The 25,015-nt window shown below is 36.8% G+C and overlaps 1 protein-coding gene across 3 annotated transcripts in view; it reads left to right on the top strand.

Moving 5' to 3' along the window:
• Window positions 1-25,015, top strand: part of EPS15 (epidermal growth factor receptor pathway substrate 15) — a 160,685-nt gene that overhangs the window by 55,286 nt on the left and 80,384 nt on the right. For 2 of the 3 annotated variants that reach the window (XM_024739268.1, XM_024739267.1), the window contains 4 exons: window positions 10,725-10,889; window positions 11,772-11,917; window positions 13,526-13,682; window positions 18,141-18,226. In XM_024739268.1, coding sequence (XP_024595036.1) covers window positions 10,725-10,889; window positions 11,772-11,917; window positions 13,526-13,682; window positions 18,141-18,226 — 554 coding nt within the window. The remainder of the gene's footprint in view (window positions 1-10,724; window positions 10,890-11,771; window positions 11,918-13,525; window positions 13,683-18,140; window positions 18,227-25,015) is intronic. The other variant, XM_024739269.1, reaches the window with a different exon arrangement.

Here is a 25,015-nt window from a genome sequence, read left to right as displayed (position 1 = left end):
CCTTTGGTGATTTGATAGGGATTGCATTGAATCTGTAGATTGCCTTGGGTAGTATAGTCATTTTAACAACATTGATTCTTCCAATCCAAGAACATGGTATATCTTTCCCTTTATTTGTGTCATCTTTGATTTCTTTCATCAGATACTTACAGTTTTTGGATTACAGGTTTTTTGCCTCCTTAAGTAGGTTTATTCCTGGTATTTTTTTCTTTCTGATGCAATAGTAAATGGAATTGTTTACTTAATTTCTCTTTCTAACCTTTCTTTGTTAGTGTACAGAAATGCAATGGATTCCTGTGTATTAATTTTGTATCCTGTGCCTTTACTGAATTCATTGATGAGCTGTAGTAGTTTTCTGGTAGTGTCTTTAGGATTTTTCTATGATAAATGTATGATATGTATGATATCATGTCATCTGCAAACAGTGACAGTTTTACTACTTCTTTTCCAGTATGAATTCCTTTTATTTCTTTTTCTTTTCTTATTGCTGTGGTTAGGACTTCCAAAACTGTGTTGAATAACAGTGGTGAGAGTGGACATCCTTGTCTTTTTCCTGATCTTAGAGGAAATACTTTCAGCTTTTCACCATTGAGTGTGATGTTGCCTGTGAATTTGTCATATATGGCCTTTATTATGTTGAGGTAGGTCCCTGCTATGCCCACTTTCTGGAGAGTTTTTATCATAAATGGATGTTGAATTTTGTCAGAAGCTCTTTTGGCATCTATTAAGCTGATCATATGGTTTTTAGTCTTCCGTTTGTTAATGTGGTGTATCACACTGATTGATTTGTGTATATTGAAAAATCCTTGCATCCCTGGGATAAATCCCACTTCATCATGGTATATGATCCTTTTAATGTATTGTTGGATTTGGTTTAATAGTATTTTGTTGAGGATTTTTGTGTTCATCAGTGATATTGGTCTGTAATTTTCTTTTATTATTTATTTATTTATTATTTTGGCTGCTCCAGGTCTTAGTTGCAGAATGTGGGATTTTCATTGCAGCATGCAGGCTTCTTAGTTGTGGCTTGTGGACTCTTAGTTGCAGCATGCAGACTTCTTAGTTGCGGCATGCGAACTCTTAGTTGCAGCATGCATGCGGGATCTAGTTCCCCGACCAGGGATCAAACCTGGGCCCCCTGCATTGGGAGCACAGAGTCTTACCCACTGGACCACAAGGCAAGTCCTGTAATTTTCTTTTTTTGTGGTATCTTCGTCTGGTTTAGGTATCAGGGTGATGGTGGTCTCATAGAATGAGATTGGAAGTGTTCCTTCCTCTGCAATTTTTTCGAATAGTTTCAGAAGGGTAGGTCTTAACTCTTCTTTGAATTTTTGATAGAATTCACCTATGAAGCTATCTGGTCTTGGACTTTGTTGGGAGTTTTTCAATCACAGATTCAATTTCAGTGCTTGTATTTGGTCTGTTCATATTTTCTACTTCTTCCTGGTTCAGTCTTCGGAGATTGTACCTTTCTAAGAATTTGTCCATTTCTTCTAGGTTGTCCATTTTATTGGCATATATTTGCTTGTAGTAGTCTTTTATGGTCCTTTGTATTTCTGTGTTGCCTGTTGTAATTTGTCTTGTTTCATTTTTAATTTTATTGATTTGTGCCCTGTTCCTTTTTTTCTTGATGAGTCTGGCTAAAGTTTTATCAATTTTGTTTATGTTTTCAAAGAACTAGGTTTTAGTTCTGTTGATCTTTTTTTTTTTTCTTCTTTTGGTCTCTATTTCTGCTCTGATCTTTATGATTTCTTTCCTTATACTAACTTTGGGTTTTGTTTGTTCTGATTTCTCTAGTTGCTTTAGCTGTCAGGTTAGGTGTTATTTGAGATTTTTCTTGTTTCCTGAGGTAAGCTTGTATTGCTGTAGAACATCTCTCATAGAACTGCCTTTGCTGCATCTGTTAGGTTTTAGATGGTCATGTTTTCATTTTCATTTGTCTCTAGATATTTTTTTATTTCCTCTTTGTCTTCTTCAGTGATCCGTTGGTTGTTTAGTAGCATACTGTTTAGCCTCCATGTGTTTGTTTTTTGCAGTTTTTTTCTTGTAGTTGATTTCTAATCTCATAGGGTTGTGATTGGAAAGATGCTTGATACAATTTCAGTTTTCTTAAATTTACCGAGGCTTGCTTTGTAGCCTAGCATGCGATCTATCCTGGAGAATGTTCCATGCGCACTTGAGAAGAAATCGTAATCTGCTGATTTTGGATGGAATGTCCTATAAATATCAATTAAATCTGTCTGGTCTGTTGTGTCATTTAAAGCTTCTGTTTCCTTATTTATTTTCATTTTGGATGATACGTCTATTGGTGTAAGTGAGGTGTTAAAGTCCCCCACTATTATTGTGTTACTGTTGATTTCCTCTTTTATAGCTGTTAGCAGTTGCCTTATGTATTGAGGTGCTTCTGTGTTGGGTGCATATATATTTATAATTGTTATATCTTCTTGGATTGATCCCTTGATCATTATGTGGTGTCCTTCCTTGTCTCTTGTAACATTCTTTATTTTGAAGTCTATTTTGTCTGATTTGAGTATTGCTACTCCAGCTTTCCTCTGATTCCCATTTATAGGGAATACCTTTTTTTATCCTCTCACTTTCAGTCTGTATGTGTCTGTAGATCTGAAGTGGGTCTCTTGTGGATAGCATATATTTGGGTCTTGTTTTTGTATCCATTCAGCCAGTCTTTGTCTTTTGGTTGGAGCTTTTAATCCATTTTCATTTAAGGTAATTATTGATATGTATGTTCTTACTGCCATTTTGTTAATTGTTTTGGGTTTGTCTTTGTAGGTCTTTTTTCTGCCTTTCCTCTTTTGTTCTCGTCTCTCTTGTGATTTGATGACCTTCCTTAGTGTTGTGCTTGGATTCCTTTTTTCTTACATATGTGTATATCTATTATAGATTTTTGGTTTGTGGTTACCATGAGGATTCAGTATAGCAGTCTATATATATTTCCATGATTGTTTTAAGTTGCTGATCTTTTTATTTCAAGTACATTTCAGATATCCTGCTTTGGTATTCTCCTCTTCTCGCAGTTTTTGTTTTAGATATCATATTTGTGTGTGGATGATTTCCTACCTTTACTGTAGGTTTGCTTTAACCAGTGAGCTTTCCCATTTCGTAATTTTCTTGTTTCTCATTTTGGCCTTTTCTTTTCCACCTAGAGAAGTTCCTTTAGCATTTTTCATAAAGCTGGTTTGGTGGTGCTGAATTCTTCTAGCTTTCGCTTGTCTGTAAAGCTTTTGATTTCTCCATCAAATCTGAAAAAGAGCCTTGCTGGGTAGAGTATTCTCAGTTGTAGGTTTTTCTTTTTCATCACTTTAAAGGTATCATGCTACTCCCTTCTGGGCTGCAGAATTTCTGCTGAAAAGTCAGCTGATAACCTTATGGGGATTCCCTTGTATGTTATTTGTTGCTTTTCACTTGTTGCTTTTAATATTTTTTCTTTCTCTTTAATTTTTGTTAATTTGATTACTATGTGTCTTGGCATGTTCCTCCTTGGGTTGATGCTGTATGGTACCCTCTGCGCTTCCTGGACTTGGGTGACTGCTTCTTTTCCCATGTTAGGAAAGTTTTCATCTATTATCTCTTCAGGTATCTTCTCAGGCCCTTTCTTTCTCTTCTCCTTCTGGGATCCCTATAATGTTAATGTTGGTGCATTTGATGTTGTCCCAGAGGTCTCTTAAACTGTTCTCGTTTCTTTTCAGACTTTTTTCTTTATTCTGTTCTGTGGCAGTGATTTCCAGCACCCTGTCTTCCAGCTCTCTTATCCATTCTTTTGCCTCATTTATTCTTCTGTTGATTCCTTCTAGTTTGTTTTTTATTTCAATCATTGTATTCTTCAACTCTGGTTGTTCTTTATTTTTTCTAATTCTTTGTTGAAAACTTCTTTTAACTTCTCACTTTGTGCATGCATCCTTTTCCTGAGTTCTTGGATCATCTTTACGATCATTGCTCTGAACTCTTTCTTGGGTAGATTGCCTATCTCCACATCACTTAGTTGTTTTTCTGGGGTTTTATCTTGTTCTTTTGTCTGGAACATACTCCTCTGCCATCTCATTTTGTCTAAGGTTCTATTTGTATTTTTATGTATGTGGAAGGTTAGTTATGTTTCTTGACCTTGGAGAAATGGCCCTCTGTAGGGGAGGTCGTATGTGTCCCAGCAGTACATCCCCCTCTCATCACCCAATGACCAGGGACCAGCTGGTCCCGGGGTAGGTTCTGACCTTTGTTTGCAGGCTGAGTTCCACAGGCACTGGGACTGTATTTTTCTTGCTTCTGGTATCTGCCCACTGGTGGGTGAGGCTGGTAAAGCTTCCATGTGGGAGGGGCATATCCCTGCCCACTGGTGGGTGGAGTTGGATCTTGGCCTTCTGGTGGGCAGGGCCATGTCAAGGGGTGTGTCTGGATTGGTCCTCTGGTAGGCAGGGCCACGTCAAGGGGCGTGTCTGGAGGTGGCTATGGTCTCAGGAAGTCTTTAGGTAGCCTGTCTGTTGATGGGTGGGACTGTGTTCCTGCCCTATTGGTTGTTTGGCCTGAGGCACCCCAGCACTGGAACCTATAGGCTGTTGGGTGGGGCCAGCTCTTGGTGTTAATGTCCCAAGTAAGATGTCTGCCTTCACTCCTGGGTATGTTTGCCACCAGCTTTGATGTCCCAAGAGAGAGTCGTAGCCACCACCCACCTCTGCATGAGACCATCCAAGACCAACAGGTAGGTCTGGCCTAGGCTCCTGTGAATTCACTGCATTTGCCTTGGTTCCTGGTAATAAGACCTTGTGTGCATCCTTCAAGAGTGAAGTTTCTGTTTCCCCCAGTCCTGTGGAATTCCTGCGATCAAGACCCGCTGACCTTCAAAGACAAGTGCTCTGGGGGCTCCTCCTCCCGATGCCAGACCCCCAGGCTGGGGAGCCTCTTGTGGGGCTCAGAACTCTCACTCCTGTGGGAGAACTTCTGTGATATAATTATCTCCAGTTTGTGGGTCACCCACCTAGGGGGTATGGGATTTGATTATATCGCAAGTGTGCCTCTCCTACCATCTTGTTGTGATTTCCTCTTTGTCTTTGGATGTAGCATATCTTTTTTTGGTAGTTTCCAGTCTTTTTTATTGATGATTGTTCAGTAGTTAGTTGTGATTTTGGTGTTCTCATGGGAGGAGTGAGCTCAAGGTCTTCTACTCCACCATCTTGTCTTGTTTTCCTCACTGGGTGCTCCAGCAGGAACAGCACAGAGGTCCCAAGAGCCCTGTTACCAGGTCTTGTTAATGCAGCTTGTATACAATCATCTTTGGTAAACCCTGAGAAAGTAGAGCATAAACCATGTGGGAGCATTCAGACAAAGGAAGGCTCTGTGCTGCTATTTAAGAAAAAAACATCGTGGATAAAAGTCAGCATGGCCCTCCTCAGATGTTGGGGCGTATACAGGAGCTCTTTTCTCCTGCACATGTGGCCACATGCAGGCATTTGTCCCAAAGCCAAAGTGTATGTTTATTTTTTGAATGGGAATAAATAAAAATGAAGTTAATGAGAAATTCTAATTTGGTTTCTTGAATTACAATATGGATTTTTAAAAAGAGTAACTTCTTATTTCATTAATGAACCAGAACTTGGTTGAACCTGAGTCTTTATGTTTAAGACTTATCTTTAAAAATTCTTAACCAAACCAAATTCTTTCTTTCCTTTTATAGCGTAGATGGGATTTTTGGTCGGTTTACTTTTTTAATTGGAATAAATGAAGTTAGTGAGATATTCTAACTTGTATAACTTCTCTTGCCTTGTGAACCTTTAATGAACGGTCCTTATTTCTTTTCAAATGTAAATGCTTTTTTATATTCTCTGAAACCTAGTGGTTTAATTAAAAATCCATAATCTAGAATATCTTGGAGGTTTTTTCGGTTTTTTTTTAACTGAATTTGTAAAGGTCAGGCCTTAGCATGCCTTGGGTGTTCTGGCCACAACTAAAATGACTTTTGAAGACTTACTTCCAGGAATCATTTCTGTAGTTCATAAAATGACTTTTGAGAGGGCCATGTGTGTATGTATACACACAAAAATAAAGTGGATTTAAAAAATAATTTCTATATCCTTGAATGTTGATTTTTTAAAATATCTGTGACTATTATTGGTATTCTATTTGCTCATTGATGAATTCTATGATTAGAGAATAAGGATATTGGAAATACATCTTCCTGAGTTTTACTTCTGACTTAGGTTAGGAGAGAGTCTCTGACAGGGCATTAAGGGGACATTTTGCAAATGGGCCAAATTTTCCTCTCTGGTATTTGTTTGAAAACTCAAAATGTATATAAAATTATGGGATTGGTATTGAACCAAGGGAAGTGACTAATAATCATGTTAAAGTTTATTGTTTCCTTTGTTGGGATGAGTTGCAGTCCTATTCTATGAAATAGTTCTTTGTTTTATTGAGCTGGAAACCATGGCTTTCAAACTTAAAGGGAAGACCCCTAAATCTAGTAATTTACTATTTGGTAAATGAGCTTATGCTTATGCTTTTTCATAGATTTTTAGAGTTGGACAAGATTTTGTAAATTAGCTCCTCTAAGCAGATCAGTTAGTGGCAGAGCCAGGGCTGAGCCTGGGCCTTCTAGATCATGCTGGGCTTTTTTTTTTTTTTTTTTTTTTTTTTTTTTTTTGCTGCCTTGGGTCTTTGTTGCTGCATGTGGGCTTTTCTCTAGTTGCCGCGAGCAGGGGCTACTCTTTGTTGTGGTGCACGGGCTTCTCATTGCAGTGGCTTCTCTTGTTACGGAGCACGGGCTCTAGGCGCGCAGGCTTCAGTGGTTGTAGCATGCGAGCCCTAGAGGTGCATGGGCTTCAGTAGTTGCAGTGCGTGGGCTTTGTAGTTGTGGCTAGCAGGTTCTAGAGCACAGCCTCAGTAGTTGTGGCACACAGGCTTAGTTGCTCCGTGGCATGTGGGATCTTTCCGGACCAGGGATCGAACCTATGTCCCCTGCATTGGCAGGTGGATTCTTAACCACTGCGCCACCAGGGAAGTCCCAATCATGCTGTTTTTGTTTTTGTTTTTTAAAAAATAAACTTTAAATTTTGGAATGGTTTTAAGTTTACAGAAAGGTTGCAGATAGAGTACAGAGATTTCCTCAGTACCCCTCACCCCACTTCCCCTACTATTAACATATTACATTGCCATGGTACATATGTCAAAACTAAAACCAACATTGGTACATTACTGTTAATTGAACTCTAGGCTTTAAATGCATTTCACCAGTGTTTCCTTTATGTCCCGGGATCCCTTCTAGGCTACCAGACTACATTTAATTGCTATGTCTACTTAGTCTCTCTAGTCTATGATAGTTTCTCAGTGTTGCTTTTTTTTAAATAACTTTGACATTGTCTAGGAGTACTAGCTGGGTATGTCTGATGTTTTTCTCATGATTAGACTGGGGGTATGGGTTTTTGGAAAGTACCACAGATGTAGAATATCTTTCTCGTTGCATTTATCAGGGGTGGGGGGTTACATGATGTCCACATGCCTTCACTGGTGATGTTAACCTTCATCACTTGGTTAAGGTGGTGTTCGCCAGGTTTCTTCACTATAATTTCGCTCTTATCCTTCTCTACTCTTTGGAGAGGTAGACTCATGCTCCTTTCACCTTGTATTCTGTCTTCCTATCTATCTATTGGTTTTTACATCCTTACTAAGTCTTAAGTTTTTCTGTCAGGTAAGTTCTTAGACTGAAAGTGGTCTAAATTTTTGTCAGTAGCATTTGTTGGATCCTCATTATATGAAGAGTTTTTGGCACTTGGAGATTTATTACACATCTCTCTTTCTCAACATGTTCACATAGCACTGAAATTAACTTTTTACATGTTTGCTGCTTCTTCTGTTGGGTTGTAAAAATGAGAGATCTCAGGGCTTCTCTGGTGGCTCAGTGGTTGAGAATCTGCCTGCTAATGCAGGGAACACGGGTTCGAGCCCTGGTCTGGGAGGATCCCACGTGCCGCGGAGCAACCAGGCCCGTGAGCCACAACTACTGAGCCTGCGCGTCTGGAGCCTGTGCTCCGCAACAAGAGAGGCCGCGATAGTGAGAGGCCTGCGCACCGTGATGAAGAGTGGCCCCTGCTTGCCACAACTAGAGAAAGCCCTCACACAGAAACAAAGACCCAACACAGCAAAAATAAATTAATTAATAAACTCCTACCCCCAACATCTTCTTAAAAAAAAAAAGATCTCTTCACTTCTGTATTTGTAATGCCTAGCACAGTGTCTGCTGGCTAGAAATTTTTCAGTAAATGTTTTGTTGAACTAAATTGATGAAGGAAACCTGTATTACTTGGAAAACACAACAAACATCTGATATTTCATCCTAGTTTGCTATTATTAGAAATTAAAACTGGGAGTTCAACTGACTGAGTAGACCAACGAGCAAACAAAACTCCTTAGGAAACTCCTAAAATACTGGTTCTCAAAGTATGGTCTCCTATAAACAACGTCAGCATCACCAGTTAACGTATTAGAAATGCAAATTCTCAGGCCGTACCTCAAACCAACTGAATAAGAATCTCTGGGGTTGTGTCAAAAAACCTGTTTTAACAAGCCCTCCAGGTGATTCTAATGGCCAGAAATTTGAGAAATACTCCCTAAAAGCATAGAGGATGAAAAAAAATCAAAGAAAAATAACAGCTACTGGTAATTGACTGCAACAGTGAAACTAGTCCCCTCTTTCCCTGCTGTCTCTGTCCATGAGTAAGCTTAGGTTTATTTTTGATGCATTTACCTTGAAATCATCAAAAAGATATATGAAATGCTTCTTAGTTGTCTGTCTCTAACTGTGCAAATGCATTTGCTAGTACATTTCAGTTTAAAAACTAGTTGTTGGCCAGGTTTCAAGCTTGTACATCATTTGATTTAGTTGCTGTATTTGTTTCAGTGACATGCTTTGATTAGGATAAAGTACAATATAATAAGAAAACAAACAAAATCATAATTCAACCGTATACTGTTCACTTTTTCTATTTTATTTGGTGGAAAAATTTTTGACTTCAGTTTTGTCAGGAAAATTATTTTCAAGGCAACATGAACTTAGTAATATATCTTTTGAACTTTGAAAAACTGTGTTGTCTGTGGGCAGCAGATGGCTGACATAGCTTTTTTGCTTCAAGTGTCCACTTTTCTAGGAAATGACTCCCATCTGTAGCAAGAGGAATGCTGACCTTTAATGTGCATGTTAGTCACTTCTTTTAGCTCATTGCCAAGCTAATAATATTACATATATTGTGAATTTGTTTGAAAGTATGAAATAATATTACATATATCGTGAATTTGGTTGAAAGTAGTTTTCTTTCTGGAGTTTCAAGCTTTTGGAAATAGAAAGTTTGTGGGGTTTTTTGTATTTAATAATTAAAAATAATTTTAATAGGTAATACATTCTCGTGGTTCAGAAATCAGTACAACATAAGAAGATATTCAGTGGAAAAAAATGTCAGTCCCATCCTTGCCCTCAACTGCTCCATTTACACCTACTCTATATATTCTTATTTATCCTTCCTTTCTTGTTTATCCTCATAGAATTTCTTAATGGAAACAGAAACAGATATGAATAATTATTATCCCCTTACCGTAAAGGTTACACACTATTATTATACATACACACTGTTCACCGCTATACTTTTTTCATGTTAACATAGTATCTTGGATATCTTTTCACACAGAGGGCTCCATGATTCTTTTTCTGGTCAGCTTTATTAAGGACTACTTTACATACAATGAACTGCATTCAATTTAAGTATATAATTTGATGAGTTTTGACAATTGTATATATCTGTGAAGGTACCACCACAGTTAAGATACAGAATATTTCCCATGGATTTGCTTTTTCTTGGGCAGGTGGGGGGTTTGTTTGTTTGATAGTATTTCATTGTATGGGTATACCATAGTTTTTTAAACCAGTCTTTGCTGATGAGCACTTGGGTGCTAATACAAACAATTCTATAATTAAAAACCTATTTCATACAGCATTTCCTATGCAGGCAGGTAGAGGATATCTGAGGATAGACTCCCAGATGTCAGATTTCTGAGCCAAAAGGGAAATAAGTAATTTGGTAGATGTTGCCAAAGTACCATTCAGCTCTCACTGGTACCAGTTTCAGCTCTCACTAGCAATGTACGAGAGTGCCTGTTTGCCCAGTCTAGCTAACAAATTGTGTTATGAAACTTTGGACTTTTGCCATTAGAAGGAAAATGGTATTTTCATATAGTTTTAACTTGCCATTTTCTTGGGAGTGAAAGTGAGCATATTTTTATAAGTTAAAGGATGGGCCATTTGTGATATATACTTTTCTGTAAAGTATCTGTTAATACTCTTAGCCTATTTTCCTACTGGATTTTGTGGTTTTCTTCTGTTAATATCTAAGTATTCTTTATATATTAGGGAAGTTAATTCTTTCTTTGCAAATATTTTTTTCCCCAGGTTGTTTTCTTTTGACATTACAAGACCTTTACTTGAAGGGTGTGTGTCTAAGTTTTTACTGCTTAGGATATCTTCCTAAAAGTTGCTTAGTTTTGATTTATTTCCTTTTCTCCATCCTTCCTTTCATCTCTCCCTCTTTTCCTCTTTCTTTCCTTCCCAGACTAATTTCTTAATAAAAGGATTTGAGGCAGCTTGAAGGTGCTTTTTTGTTGAGCAATAATTAGTTTGTGGGTGGTTGTTGTTAAATGATTTTAATATATATGACCCTGGTTCTTCTGTTTTGAAGGCCATGTTTTTGGTATACTGCGCATTGGAGAAAGAACCTGTGCCAGTGTCCTTGCCTCCAGCCTTGGTGCCACCTTCTAAGAGGAAAACGGTCAGTATATCAGGCTCTGTGCGGTTGATCCCCTCTTCAACATCAGCCAAGGAACCTTACCACTCCTTACCACCTGTAAGCATTTTACCTACCAAAGCACCGTTAAGACAGGTATAGATTTATCAGTGTTAAAGGACTATTTTTAAAAAACAAAATGCATGGCATTTAACAGTTGATTGCTTGATGAAGATAGAAGGAGCAATCAAAGGGATCAAAAATTCAGAGCTCCCTCTGGTTGAACCTATATAATGTGATGTCCTAGAGAAGACAGTCCTCTCCTGCATTTGGCCTTACTTAGGTCATATGGATGTTTCATTGGCTTTGCCTTGATCTACCTGGAATTAAAGTTGGAGAAAGAAGATGCTCCATCCATGTTAATCTGGCATGCTTGCCCTGGCAAAGTTGATAGATGTTTTGTTTGTTTAATCTCTAGTTAACTCTTGATTCTTTGGGATCAAATTTTCCAATTTGGGGTTGTTCAAGGCCTTTTTTTTCCTACAACCTGCTTCTTGTTAGGTTGAGTAAAGGAAAATAATGACAGAATATGCAGATCAGCCAGTTTGGCTACAGTTAAGAACGGGGAATGAAACTATAAAAAAATGGAGATTTAGAATTATCTGAATCTTTTGTTTATGTAGACTCTCCTAGTTACGCATCTTAATGTGGTCATTCATAAGTCAAGAGTTAACTGTGCTTGAATTTACTCATTACTTAAAAAAAAGTAAAATGGACATCTTTAAGTACAGTCCCTATAGCTAACCTATATTTTTATTCTGTAATTTTCTCTTCATCACAGCATTTCAATTGGGGTGTGATGGAAGTGACACACTGTTGCTATAGTTAGTGGGGTAGAATTGCACAGAATTTGTGAAAGTTACTGTCATGGGCTGAAAGAGGGACACTTCAAAGTTTGTTTCATTTTGGTGGAAATACTATATATATTTTTTTTTCCTGTAGTGGGTTGTATCCCCTGCAGAAAAAGCTAAATATGATGAAATCTTCTTGAAAACTGATAAAGATATGGATGGATTTGTGTCTGGATTGGAAGTCCGTGAAATCTTCCTGAAGACAGGTTTACCTTCTGCCTTACTAGCCCATATTTGGTAAGACTTTATTTAAGTGATTTAAAAAACAAATACGGTTTTGTATCAACTCTAGTTTTGTAGATTCTTATTTTTAGGCATTTGTAAGTAGGACAGTTTTTGTTTAGAATTCTTTGTAGAGAAAAATTTAAGTCTGATGATTTCTTCTGGATAGTGGACAAAAGCTTGAGAATGGGTTACCTATAGTTTTATTAGATTGACAGTGTCAGTTAATGGTTATTAGAATGTTAAAATCCAGCATTGGTTTATATCAGCTAATTAAACTTCAGTTTTTAAGAGAGAATCCAAAATTCTGAAATTTAAACAATATAAAACAAATCCAGAATCTTCAAGGTATACTTGTATAATTCTTTCTATAGGGTATATGTATACTTTTATACCTTTACGTGGGAACTATACGCTTGGTCCTTAAAAAATGACAAACTTTAGTGTCTCTAATGAATTTCACATTAAATGAGATAATATAATGAAAATGCTTTTTATAGTGTTCCTGCTGCCAATCCACCTGACTATACCAAGGTTAGTTATCATGAGGTTTTCAAGGGGCAGCAAACATCAGAAGTGGAACCATATAGTTGCAAAGAGGAACTTAGAAAAGAACAAAGGACAGCAGGTCTGCCTTAAAAGGAACAAGAACCCAAGACTGAGAAAGATTAAATATATGTAGCTAGTGATAGCTGCCACTTTCAAGTGTGTAGGCTAGGCACTATGCTGAATAAATGGCAGCTGTCATGGGTTTGCCATTATGCCCAGACTTTTTATGTACTTTGTCTTTAATTCTCACAGTAACCTTGCAAGATAGGTGTAATCTCCACTTTATAGATGAAGAAACTAAGGCTTGGAGAGGTTAAAAAATATGGCCAACGTCACAAGAAGAAATAAGTAGAAAAGCTGGAATTTAAGGTTTCTTTGACACCATAGCCCATAGTCTTTTAATCAGGCCACATTGGTTTTCAATGAATCAAACAGATCAGGACTTTAGAAAGCTGACCTTAAAAACAAAAGGCGGGGGGGAAGCAAAAAGAATAAAACATTTGCTGTTTCTCTTCAAGTGATTTTTGTAATGGTTTCCAGATTACTGCCTTCTCTCCACACGTGATCTCCATTTGCAGCTGTTATTTTTCTTTGACGGTGATCCTGACATCCTCCTACTTCAAAAGTTGTAGGAAACAAGCCGACATGGAGTATTTTGCTTGTTTTAGAATCCTTCTAATGCCACTAATGAACCAAATTTGTTGAAACTTAGGTTTCATTTTTAACATGTTTTAACGTTGAAAATGTTGGGAGTAGAGAATGTTGGAATTCTTCGGCCCACCACAGCTTTTACTCTGTAGCGGTTCTGGAAATTGGTAAGAAAGCACAGAGGAAACCCAAATTAGAGGACCCTGCTCAGCACCAAGGTGAACAGTCTCTTTTTCTTACCATTTTAGCCAATAACTCTCTTCTAACATTTTAGTGAGTTTTTGGCTAGCCATAAGTTGGTATGACTTTATTTTTTAATTCAACTGGTGATTATTTCAAAGCTACATAGTCATATTAATTTTCCCCTGGATTTTTAGAATGGTAATTGTGACATTTACATACTGTTCTTTTTGTTTATTTGTACAGGGCATTATGTGACACAAAGGACTGTGGGAAGCTTTCAAAAGATCAGTTTGCCTTGGCTTTTCACTTAATCAATCAAAAGTTAATAAAGGGCATCGATCCTCCTCACATTCTTACTCCTGAGATGATTCCACCATCAGATAGGGCCACTTTACAAAAGGTAAGACAACTTTAAAGAAAACCTTAATGCATTAACAGAAAAGAACAAATGCTATGCCAGGTGACAGAATCGATTTGTATGGAATAGTGGAGAAAATGTATCTGGCTAGAAACAGAGCAGTATACTGTTTACGGTTTAATTTGTGCCTATAAATATGTTGGAATACCTTGTATGATATCCTTGGGCTACAGCTCATTTATCCCACCATTCATTACACATATGACAACCATACTTTCCAGTCTTAAAATTGGAAAATGTGGTCTTGTTTTTCCCCTGTGGATATGTAAATTAATTTTTATGAATAGAGTGTAAATTTTAAATGAAACCTATAAGAATTAAATTACTGCATTTCATTTGATAATTCACTCTTGGAGAAAACAATACAGATTTTTTTTTTTTTTTTTTTTTTTTTTTTTTGCGGTACGCGGGCCCCTCACTGCTGTGGCCTCTCCCGTTGCGGAGCACAGTCTCCGGACGCGCAGGCTCAGCGGCCATGGCTCACGGGCCCAGCCGCTCCGCGGCATGTGGGATCCTCTCAGACCAGGGCACGAACCCGTGTCCCCTGCATCGGCGGGCGGACTCTCAACCACTGCGCCACCAGGGAAGCCCAACAATACAGATTTGAAGACAAAATCTAGGAGATTATGATTGCTTGTTGTCAATTTTACATAAAAAAAAAAAAAGAAAAGAAAAACTTGTTGAGGAAAAGTCTGTGTGGTTTTCGCCATATAGATGACCCTCTATTCCTGAGCATACAACCGAATTTCATATCTGAACAGCTAGAAACAGGTTTTAGCTACTTTTGGTTCTGGCCAGCAGTGGGAATTTTCAAAACTACATGTTTCAGTAATGCTGTACCTTGATTTTTCTCTTCTCATCTAGAAACCCTTCCTAATATTGTGGTTTATAATATCTTGGCCTTATAATAGAGCTTTAAAAGGACTTGCATGCTCTAGTGGCTGTTTGCCCTCCATACTTTGTGTCTTTAAGTATCTTGTGACCTACAAAGTAACCATGGATGTGGTGATTCTTCAGAGTTACCTATATAGGAGTTGTCACACATTTGGTATCAGGAGAGTTCTCTTTAAAATGTCAGTAGAATGTCTTGCATTAATTTTGTCACATAGGTTAAAAAAATCCCATTTTAACAAATCTAGTAACAGTCAAAATTGGATTCTTTTCCTAAGTCAACTAAATGGAAATTTATAGCCACTAAATATAGAAGTTACATATAAGAGTTTTTATTCTTATTTTCACATTAAGTAACTACTTGATTTTATCTGCTTTATGAGTGTTTTGGGGGGAGCATTTTGTGAATTTCTGAGATTTCTTTTGCTTTTGATGTAGAACATGGGTTCCCTAAGTTGTAGAGAAGGCTAAAAGTGATGCCACCCAGAAAGATAAAGGTTACAAATTTGTATTTATGCCCCCTGCTCAGTTATGGAACACTGTGTTGTTTCATCTTCTTTCACATATGCAGACTGCTTTTTTTCCTTGCTGCCTTCATTTTATACCCACTGAGTCTCCCACCAACACAAAATACACATACAGCAGAACTTTCTGAAGCAAATTGTTTGTTCATTGAAGTCTCTGTAACATTAGTAGGCACTTCGAGTTGCATCTGCTATACAGAATTTTCAATTAAGTAGATTTACTGAAGTCCATTCACTAGAGCATAGATACTTTTGTCCATGTCAGATATCAGTATTATTCATTAAAATGGGATTTTATCACTGTTGTCTTATCTATAACCAAAAATTTTAACCTTAAAAATTAAAATTTGCATTTGTTTTGTCTTTCAAATAATCTCTTTTCTCTTTATAATCTAAGTTTTTTAGAACTGCATTTTTTTTGCAGCTTTGACTAATCCTTTTTTGAATGTTGCTTTCCTTTCTGTGTTTTTTCTAGTTTGGACTATTTTTTCCATTCTGCAGCACTCTGCTTTTCGCCTTTCTTGTACTGTCAGTTTCTTAACTCTACTCTCTCAAGGTTAGAGCTTTACTTTATGCCTTTTTTAGCATTACGGTTTTTGGTTTACAAGATAACATTTTGAAATTAGAGGTTGTTTATGCCTCAAAGTTAATGCAGAGAAAATACCTAAACAGCATGCTTTTGTCACGTCTGTCATTTGGTCCTTGTGTGCATTTTAACTTGCCTTCCCTAAGCTCTCTGATCCACTTAAAATCACCAAAGTGGAATTTTTGTGTAATACACAAAACAGGGTGAGAGAAAATATTTTGCAAGAAGGGGACATGGTACATTTTTCTTCATATGCCCTTCTTATACTTTATATACTGTTAGCCGAACTTTTTCTTTGCTTCCTGATTGCATGTTATTTTATTGCTCTAGAACAGGAGTTTAATTTTTGTGTCAGCAGTTGAGAGTGACGCAAGTATACTTATCAGTACCAACTAAGTACACTGATCTTCATTCTGGAGTCATCTATGGTATTACCATATAACTTGTTTGAAGTTAAACTTATTTGTCTCACTCTTCTTATTTGATGATATTTTTAATAGTGAAAGACTGTCAAATGTGAGTCACTTTTTTTGAGTTAGAGTGACAGAACAGGTATGGGAGTCCTGAGTTTCTTGGTTTGCTTGCACTTCTGGTAGCAAATTTCTCAGTAGCACTTATGGGATGTAAGTTACTCTTGGTGATAAAAGTGAGACTAATTTTTCATTTTGTTCGCTTTTCAAATTGTCTGGCCAGGCTTAATTAGCTCATAAGTCAAGTTTGGGCAGAGTTAAAATCCTAGTAAATACTTGTCACATTCAGTAACCCACTTTAAAATTTCTGACTTTTTAGAATGGTAAGGGTCTATGTGTCAGTGAAACACATAATAGTAAAACATAGTAAGAGGCATATTTGGTACAAATCTGTAATTAATATAAAATTGAGAATAGCGTTAATTGAATCCTAACGGATGAGTTTTGGTATTGATAGTCAAAACAAAGCAAAACAAAACATATGAGGACAGTTATGCAGTATAGCATAAAGAAATATAGAAGGAATTATTTGCCACATTTTATTGATGTACCTGTTTATCAAGTTGGCTTTTAGAGTAATGGTTTCATTTACCTAAATGATCTTAATATGCAGGTGCCAAGGGTCATAATGTGAAATAGCACTTGAATCTGATTAGAAGTCTCCTGATCAATATCGCCTATTAGCTAGCTGGGTTCAACTTTAAGCAAGTCATTTAATATGTTTCTTTAGCTCTAAAATGGGGTTAATAATAGTATCTGCCCTACCTACAGACCAGTTTTCAGATTAGTACTTAGTAAATTTGTAAACCATTATATAAATGTGAGCAGATAGGTTACTGTGAACTTTTAGGTTTCTTCTTCTGTTGTGCAAGTTGGTGACATACCTTAAGTTCACAGCAACATAAGTATAATACTAAGTTTTATGTTCTGCTAATAAGGTCCTCAATATATCTTAGTTTTACATATTTAGGCCTCAGTTTTAACATTTCCTGATGATGATCATCCTGTTATTTGTCAGTTTGGTTGTAGCATTGGGTGTAGGTCAAGTGTTTGAAGGAGCAGTTATCTTTTTGCCTTGACTTCAGCCAGCTATATAAGGCATCAAAAATGGTTCACAAAGGGGACTGAGCCAGGGTGGAAGCAAGTCATTGGGAGCCTTTCCAACTTTCAAGAGCATATTCTGTTGAGGAAGTTAAGTATAATAATAGCTTACATTTATAAAATATCATAAAGTTTGTAGAGGGACTTCATATGCAATGTTTATTTAATTTTTAAAGAGGGCAGGGCAGAGATTATTTCCCTGTTTTGCAGTGAAGATCATGCAGCTAGTAAAACAGCAGAGCCCAGAATAAGCCCAGCTAGGTTTTCTAAATACAAATACCATTCAGAGAATAATCTTGACACCTCCATTACTGAAAGAAAACCATATGTAAAAGATGTCATATAAGACAGTTTCATGTATGGTGATATTAATATTTACTATGGAACATGCTGAGCAGTTGGTTTTACTTTAAATAGACACTGAAAGTATTTAATAAAAGTAAATGTTGAATTAAATAAAATCAACCACCATTTATTTAATACAAATACAAATAAATCACAATTCACCTCCCCAAGAAATTTATGCTTCAGTGGAGGAATTAGTTTATAAATCTGATATCTGCTTTACTGCAACATTCTAGACAGGCTAAGATCACACGACGAAGACATTGGGATCTCAAGTGGTGGTATATATTACAGAACAACAGCTTTTAGAGAGTTTAAGGGAAAATGTCTTAGTATATAACTGCCTGTGTGTGTGTGTGTGTGTGTGTGTAAAATTGCACTAGATAGGGTTTTCTTAAGTGAATTAAAAGTGTTAGTAATACCATAAAATATGTATCCATATAGTGCTTTTAAACATTTTTAATGCTTTGCCGCATGGAATTTTATAGTAATAATGTTATAATTGTGAACTCTTTGTTTTTAGAACATCATAGGATCAAGTCCTGTCGCAGATTTCTCTGCTATTAAGGAGCTAGATACCCTTAACAATGAAATAGTTGACCTACAGAGGTATGTAAAGTAAAATTATACCTGATTATATAAATACATCCACACACTCCTTTCTGTTTCTAATGTATATCTTGGGTAAGTACTACTTTAGTTGGTTAAGTACTATGGTTCTTAAAATGGGAATCGGTGTACCTTATTAAATCTAAGGCAAATAGAAAGCCCAGAGATAAACCCATACATATATGGTCACCTAATTTACGTCACAGGAAGCAAGAACATACAATGGAGAAAAGACAGCCTCTTCAGTAAATGGTGCTGGGAAAACTGGACAGCTACATGTGAAAGAATGAAATTAGAACACTACCTAACACCATACACAAAAATAAACTCCAAATGGATTAAAGACCTAAATGTAAGACCAGACACTATAAAACTCATAGAGGAAAACATAGGAAAAACTCTCTGACATAAACCACAGCAAGATCTTTTTTGACCCACCTCTTAGAGTAATGAAAATAAAAACAAAAATAAACAAATGGGACATAATGAAACTTAAAAGCTTTTGCACAGCAAAGGAAACCATAAACAAGATGAAAAGACAACCCTCAGAATGGGAGAAAATATTTGCAAACGAAGCAGCAGACAAAGGATTAATTTCTGATATATACAAACAGCTCATGGAGCTCAATATCAAAGAAACAAACAGTACAATTAAAAAATGGGCAGAAGACCTAAATAGGTATTTTACCGAAGAAGACATACAGATGGCCAAGAGGCACATGAAAAGATGCTCAGCATCACTAATTATTAGAGAAATGCACATAAAAAACTACAATGAGGTATCACCTCACACTAGTCAGAATGGCCATTATCAAAAAATCTAGAAACAGTAAATGCTGGAAAGGGTGTGGAGAAAAGGGAACCCTCCTGCACTATTGGTAGGAATGTAAATTGATACAACCACTATGGAGAACAGTATGGAGGTTCCTTAAAAAACTAAAAATAGAACTACCATATGACCCAGCAGTCCTGCTACTGGGCATATACCCTGAGAAAACCATAATTCTAAAAGAGACATGTACCACAATATTTACTGCAGCACAGTTTACAATAGCCAGGACATGGAAACAACCTAAATGTCCATTGACAGATGAATGGATAAAGAAGATGTGGCACATGTATACAATGGAATATTACTCAACCATAAAGCGGAACAAAATTGAGTTATTTGTAGGGAGGTGGATGGACCTAGAGTCTGTCATACAGAGTGAAGTAAGTCAGAAAGAGAAAAACAAATACTGTATGCTAACACATATAAGGAATCTTAAAAAAAAAAAAAGAGGGTTCTGAAGAACTTACCAGCAGTACAGGAATAAAGATGCAGACATAGAGAATGTACTTGAGGGCACGGGGAGGGGGAAGGGTAAGCTGGGATGAAGTGAGAGAGTGGCATGAACATGGACATATATACACTACTAAATGTAAAATAGATTGCTAGTGGGAAGCAGCCACAGGGAGATCAGCTCGGTGCATTGTGACCACCTAGAGGTGTAGGAGGGAGACACAAGAGGGAGGAGATATGGGAATATATGTATATGTATGGCTGATTCACTTTGTTACAAAGCACAAACTAACACACCATTGTAAAGCAATTATTCTCCAATAATGTGTTTTAAAAAAGAAATAAATCTAAGGCAACCTTTAACTGCAGGATGCACTATTATGTAGCACTGAAAAAAGAAAACACTGCCAAATAAACAATGGCATTCCAACAACTATAAGGTACTATTTGATTTTGGACAGTGAAATAGGTATCATATCTTGGAATGAATGGAGTACAGTTTTTTTTTTTTGAAGTTTTTAAAAAATTTATTTTATTTTTGTTGAAGTATAGTTGATTTACAATGTTGTGTTAGTTTCAGGTGTACAGCAAAGTGGTTCAGTTTTACATATATATACCTATTCTTTTTCAGATTCTTTTCCCTTATAGGTTATTACAAAATATTGAGTGTAGTTCCCTGTGGTATATAGTAGGTGCTTGTTGGTTATCTATTTTATATAGAGTAGTGTGTATATGTTAGTCCCAAACTCCTAATTTGCCCCTCCCTTTCCTCTGAAATACAGTTTTCCTCCAACTTCAGACATTTGAATAACAATAGGAAAAAATTATTATTTAATACATTGTATGGAAGGTATGTTAAATGCAGACACCATGCCAAGAGCTTTCATAACTTGTTATCTCATTTGATCCTCACAAAAACCTTGTAACTTGAGATAGATATTACTGTTCTGTTTTATAGGTACGGAGTTAAGATGCTTTGAGAGGTTATTTTACCCAAAGTCATACAAACCTGTAAGCAATAGAACTAATACCTAATCTCAGGACTGCTTGATTTGGAGTTTCTTTTTTATACTCACGTACTATGTAGAAACAGGCTTGAATACAATTAGATTTGAATCTAAATACAGCAGGTCCTATTGGTATTTCCTAATTCCCTTGTTCCCTAGAAACTTTTTATAGTAATACTCATTGTAAAAATGACCTCCTAAAATTACTTTTTAAAAAGTGAGACCATTTTTCCATCTACAGGGCATTGGATTTAAATATCATTTTACTTACAGAAACATTTTTTTTTAACCTTCACAACACTTTAAAGCAGATAATGGCTGATACTTTATTTTGTTGATGATATTGAGACATAAGGGGATTAAATGATTTAGCTGGGTTATATGGCAAGAACTTGGGAAAGATCTTTCCTCATCCATGAGACTACATTGAGATTATTGTAGAGAAACTTAATTATGATTTTTTTCAGTTGCAAGAAAGAACTCAACCCAGATTAAGTGAGAGTGAATTTATTTACTTGTGAAACTAAGACCTCCTAGAGGTAGGGATGGCTTAAAGCATAGCTTCGTACTGGGGCTCAAAAGATATAATCAGTTCTCTTGCTCTCTCCATTTCTTGTTTCCACTTCCACTGCATGGTTCCATTCTCAGATAGGCTTTCCTGTTATGTTGTCAAGGGGGTTATTGCACATCTGAGTCTCATGTACCTATTATTTCAGATCTAGTGGAGTTACTCTCTTGTGGCGGTTCCTGAACAAATCATAAAATTCAATCTGATTGGACTGGTTTAGGGTCTTACATACTGAAACAGTCAGTGGCCAAGGTTGTATTGTTTGCTGATTTGTCATGAGCTCTGTCCTGGGCTGCAGGGTTGGAGGGGGGGTGGCAAGTTTGCCACCGGGACCACATGGAGGAGGGGGTATCCCCACATGAAAATTCTGCCAGAAGGGGAATGAATTCTGAGAGTAAATGTCTATAGAAAGCAGTATAGCTTCAAATCCACAGTAATTTCAGTGATTGCCCTTAGTATCATCTGCCAATTTGAACAGTATGTCTTGACATTCTGTAACCTTAGTCTGGGCACCTTTTTAAACGGGATTGTTTAGTTTTGACTTACCTGCCTTCTACTGAATTCTACCAAAGTCTATTTCCAGCTCAAAAATTGGCCTTTGCCGATTACATAAAGCTTTTAGTATTGGAATCAAAAAACAAACAAACGAAAACAAACCCTTGGAGATTACATAATCCAATTTCTTTTTTACTCGTGGGGGAAAAAAATCAAAGTCATACATCAGGTCAGCAAAAGTGCTGGCTGGCACCCAAACCTGGTTGTATAGTTCTAGTTCTACATTTTTTTCTATTATATAAGACAGCTTTTCATTAAGATTTAGAACATTTTTACTTTGGTTTGAAAAAAAAGTAAATATTTGATTACTCAGTCTATAATGGTGTATAGACTTCATTTCATATGGTCTATAAACGGTCCATTAGCATTTTTGCTTGCCTTGTGAGAAATGTGCATTTAATAGCTAGATTTGGGGCTTCCCTGGTGGCGCAGTGGTTGAGAGTCTGCCTGCCAATGCAGGGGACACGGGTCGAGCCCTGGTCTGGGAGGATCCCACATGCCCCAGAGCAACTAGGCCCATGAGCCACAACTACTGAGCCTGTGCATCTGGAGCCTGTGCTCCGCAACGAGAGGCCGTGATAGTGAGAGGCCCGCACACCGCGATGAAGAGTGGGCCCCGCTCGCCGCAACTAGAGAAAAGCCCTCGCACAGAAACAAAGACCCAACACAGCCAAAAATAAATAATTAAAAAAAATAGTATCTAGATTTGAAAATACTTGTCATCTGTGCCTCTCAAGCCTATGAAAATAGACACATACCCCAGTATTCTAGGGCTTGCTTGATTTCAACAGTAGTCATTTTACTTATGAAATGTTTTTATGATGAGTTTTAATAGGAAGTAGAGCATCGTACATAAAATGTTCTTGCTGATACAAACACTTGTAATACAGTAAGTCCCCTACATACAAACCTTCAAGTTGCGAACTTTCAAAGATGTGAACATGTGTTCACATGTCCAGTCGCATAAGTTAGTTCACGTGTCTGGCGTACATTGACACGTGTGTGCATCCTCTACAAGTGGTTGTGCTTTTGTGTACTTTACAGTACTTATAGAGTACAGTAGTACAGTATCTTTACTTCAAGCCCAGGATGTCTGGAAGCAAGTGTAAAAGCAGCAGTGATGTAGCTGGTACTGCCAACAGCCCCTGTATTCCAGCTGTTTTACTGTACTACTGTACTTTTCAAGGTACTGTACTGTAAGATTAAAAATGTTTTATTTTTCGTGTTTTTTTTTGTTTTTTATGTATTATTTGTGTGAAAAGTATTATAAACTTGTTATAGTACAGTATTATATAACCGATTGTGTTAGTTGGATACCCAGGCTAACTTCGTTGGTCTTACGAACAAATTGGAATTTAATGTATGTGCTCTCGGAATGGAACTTGTTCGTATGTAAGGGACTTACTGTATTAGTTACATTTTGATAAACTGAGCTTTCACTAACTTCTAGTTACCATAATGTTAAGTTGTACTAGTGGCAGTCTTACATAGTGAATTACAGCTAAACACATAAAAAAAAAATCTAACATTTTGTGACTGTCTTATTAAGACAATCATAGTGCTTCAAAACCTTATTAAGTTTTAAATTGTAGTCACAGTTTATAAATGTGTAATACTTGACACTTGTGAAAATATTTTCCCTAGGCTTTTATTTTAGGTCAAATCTACAGTGTAGGCAAACTTCCATCATCTGTCAACTTCAGTAATGTCATAATAAGGCTCATCTATCCATGCTAAAATTATGGTTGTTAAAATTCAGTTTTGTAAATGGTTGTATTAAGTCACTACCACCAAGCCTTTAACACATTACGTTATAAACCTTGGCTTTTGTTACTGTGAATGACTATTTTTTCTGTGCAATGGTATTACTCTTTAGCCTTTAAATCTTTTATTAATCTATCAGGCAGTGACGTGTGTAACTACAAAATAGGAAAAAAGAATTTAAACAGATTTTATTTGTGGCTTTTACTAAATTGTCATCTGACAGAAGATTAGCTCCTTCTTATTTGTTTGGTTTTCAGATGAAGATATTTAATTTTAGTCCAGGGATCAAACCTGCAAATAAACGATGTACATAATATGGTACTGTAATGAGAATGTAATGAATATGGTGCTTTACAAGATTTGCTTTTTCCCCCTCAGTGATAGTTATAATACATACTCATAAAAATTTGGAAAACACGGAAAAGCATAATGAAGAGAGGAATGTTTATTTTATTTACTTATTTACTTTTGGCAGCGTTGGGTCTTCGTTGCTGCATGCGGGCTTTCTCTAGCTGTGGCAAGCAGGGGCTACTCTTCGTTGTGGTGTGTGGGCTCTAAGCTCACAGGCTTCAGTAGTTGTGACATGCGGGCTTAGTAGTTGTGGCTCACGGGCTCTAGAGCACAGGCTCAGTAGTTGTGGAGCACGGGCTTAGTTGCTCCGTGGCATGTGGGCTCTTCCCGGACCAGGGCTTGAACCCGTGTCCCCTGCATTGGCAGGTGGATTCTTAACCACTCTGCCACCAGGGAAGCCCCAGGAATGTTTCTTAGAATAATAATTTGTTATGAGCGTTGAAAATCAATGGAGATATAAAAAACTATATATAACCTCAAGAGTTGGTTGGGTAAAGAATGTTCTTTGTTATCAGTCAGAAAATGAGATGTTTTCTTCCCTAGTTCACCAAATTGTTTCTAGTTGAAAATATAGGACATTGGGAGCTTGAGGCAGGATGACTTTCTGTGTCATTTGTCTCTTTAAATTTTTTATATGATTCCTTCAACATTTGTTATATAGGGATTTAATTATATAGACCAGATTAAATTAGTATAATATTTTTAACTTAAGGGAAAGCAGTGGTTTTAAAATAATCTTATCAAATACCTGGATCTCTCACCTGAGCTGAACACCTATATTTTTCATTGCCCAACTAGTGTTTTCATCTGAATGTTCAGTAGGACCTGACTTCCTAATTTTCCCCTGACCACTATCCTTGTCTCTTTTATTTCCCTTTCTCAGTGACATCACCATTTATTGTCACTCAAGCTAGAAACCTGAGATTTTTCTTCTCATTTTTATTCTTCTGTTTTTGAGATGTTTCTTGAAATCATTCCTACCTCTTCATCTCCTTTGCCTGATCAACTCCTCCTCATCCTTCAGATCTCACCTTAGATGTTATTTCCTCTGGAAGCCTTCCCCTTCCCAACCCTCATACCTATCAAATCTTATTTAAGAGTCTATCTTACATAGTTTTTAAAATTTACACTTGTCATAGCATAATTGTCTGTTTTATTTGGATATCTCACTAGACTATGTACTTCTTAATCATAGGGACTATTTGCTTGCTCACTGTTAATCCCTACTGCTTAGCTTATGTAATAGATACTTTATATATATA

The sequence above is a fragment of the Neophocaena asiaeorientalis genome, unplaced genomic scaffold (assembly GCF_003031525.2).
Source record: "Neophocaena asiaeorientalis asiaeorientalis breed wild unplaced genomic scaffold, Neophocaena_asiaeorientalis_V1.1 scaffold138, whole genome shotgun sequence".
NCBI classification, from domain to species: domain Eukaryota; kingdom Metazoa; phylum Chordata; class Mammalia; order Artiodactyla; family Phocoenidae; genus Neophocaena; species Neophocaena asiaeorientalis.
This window is presented reverse-complemented; position numbering and strand designations above follow the sequence as displayed.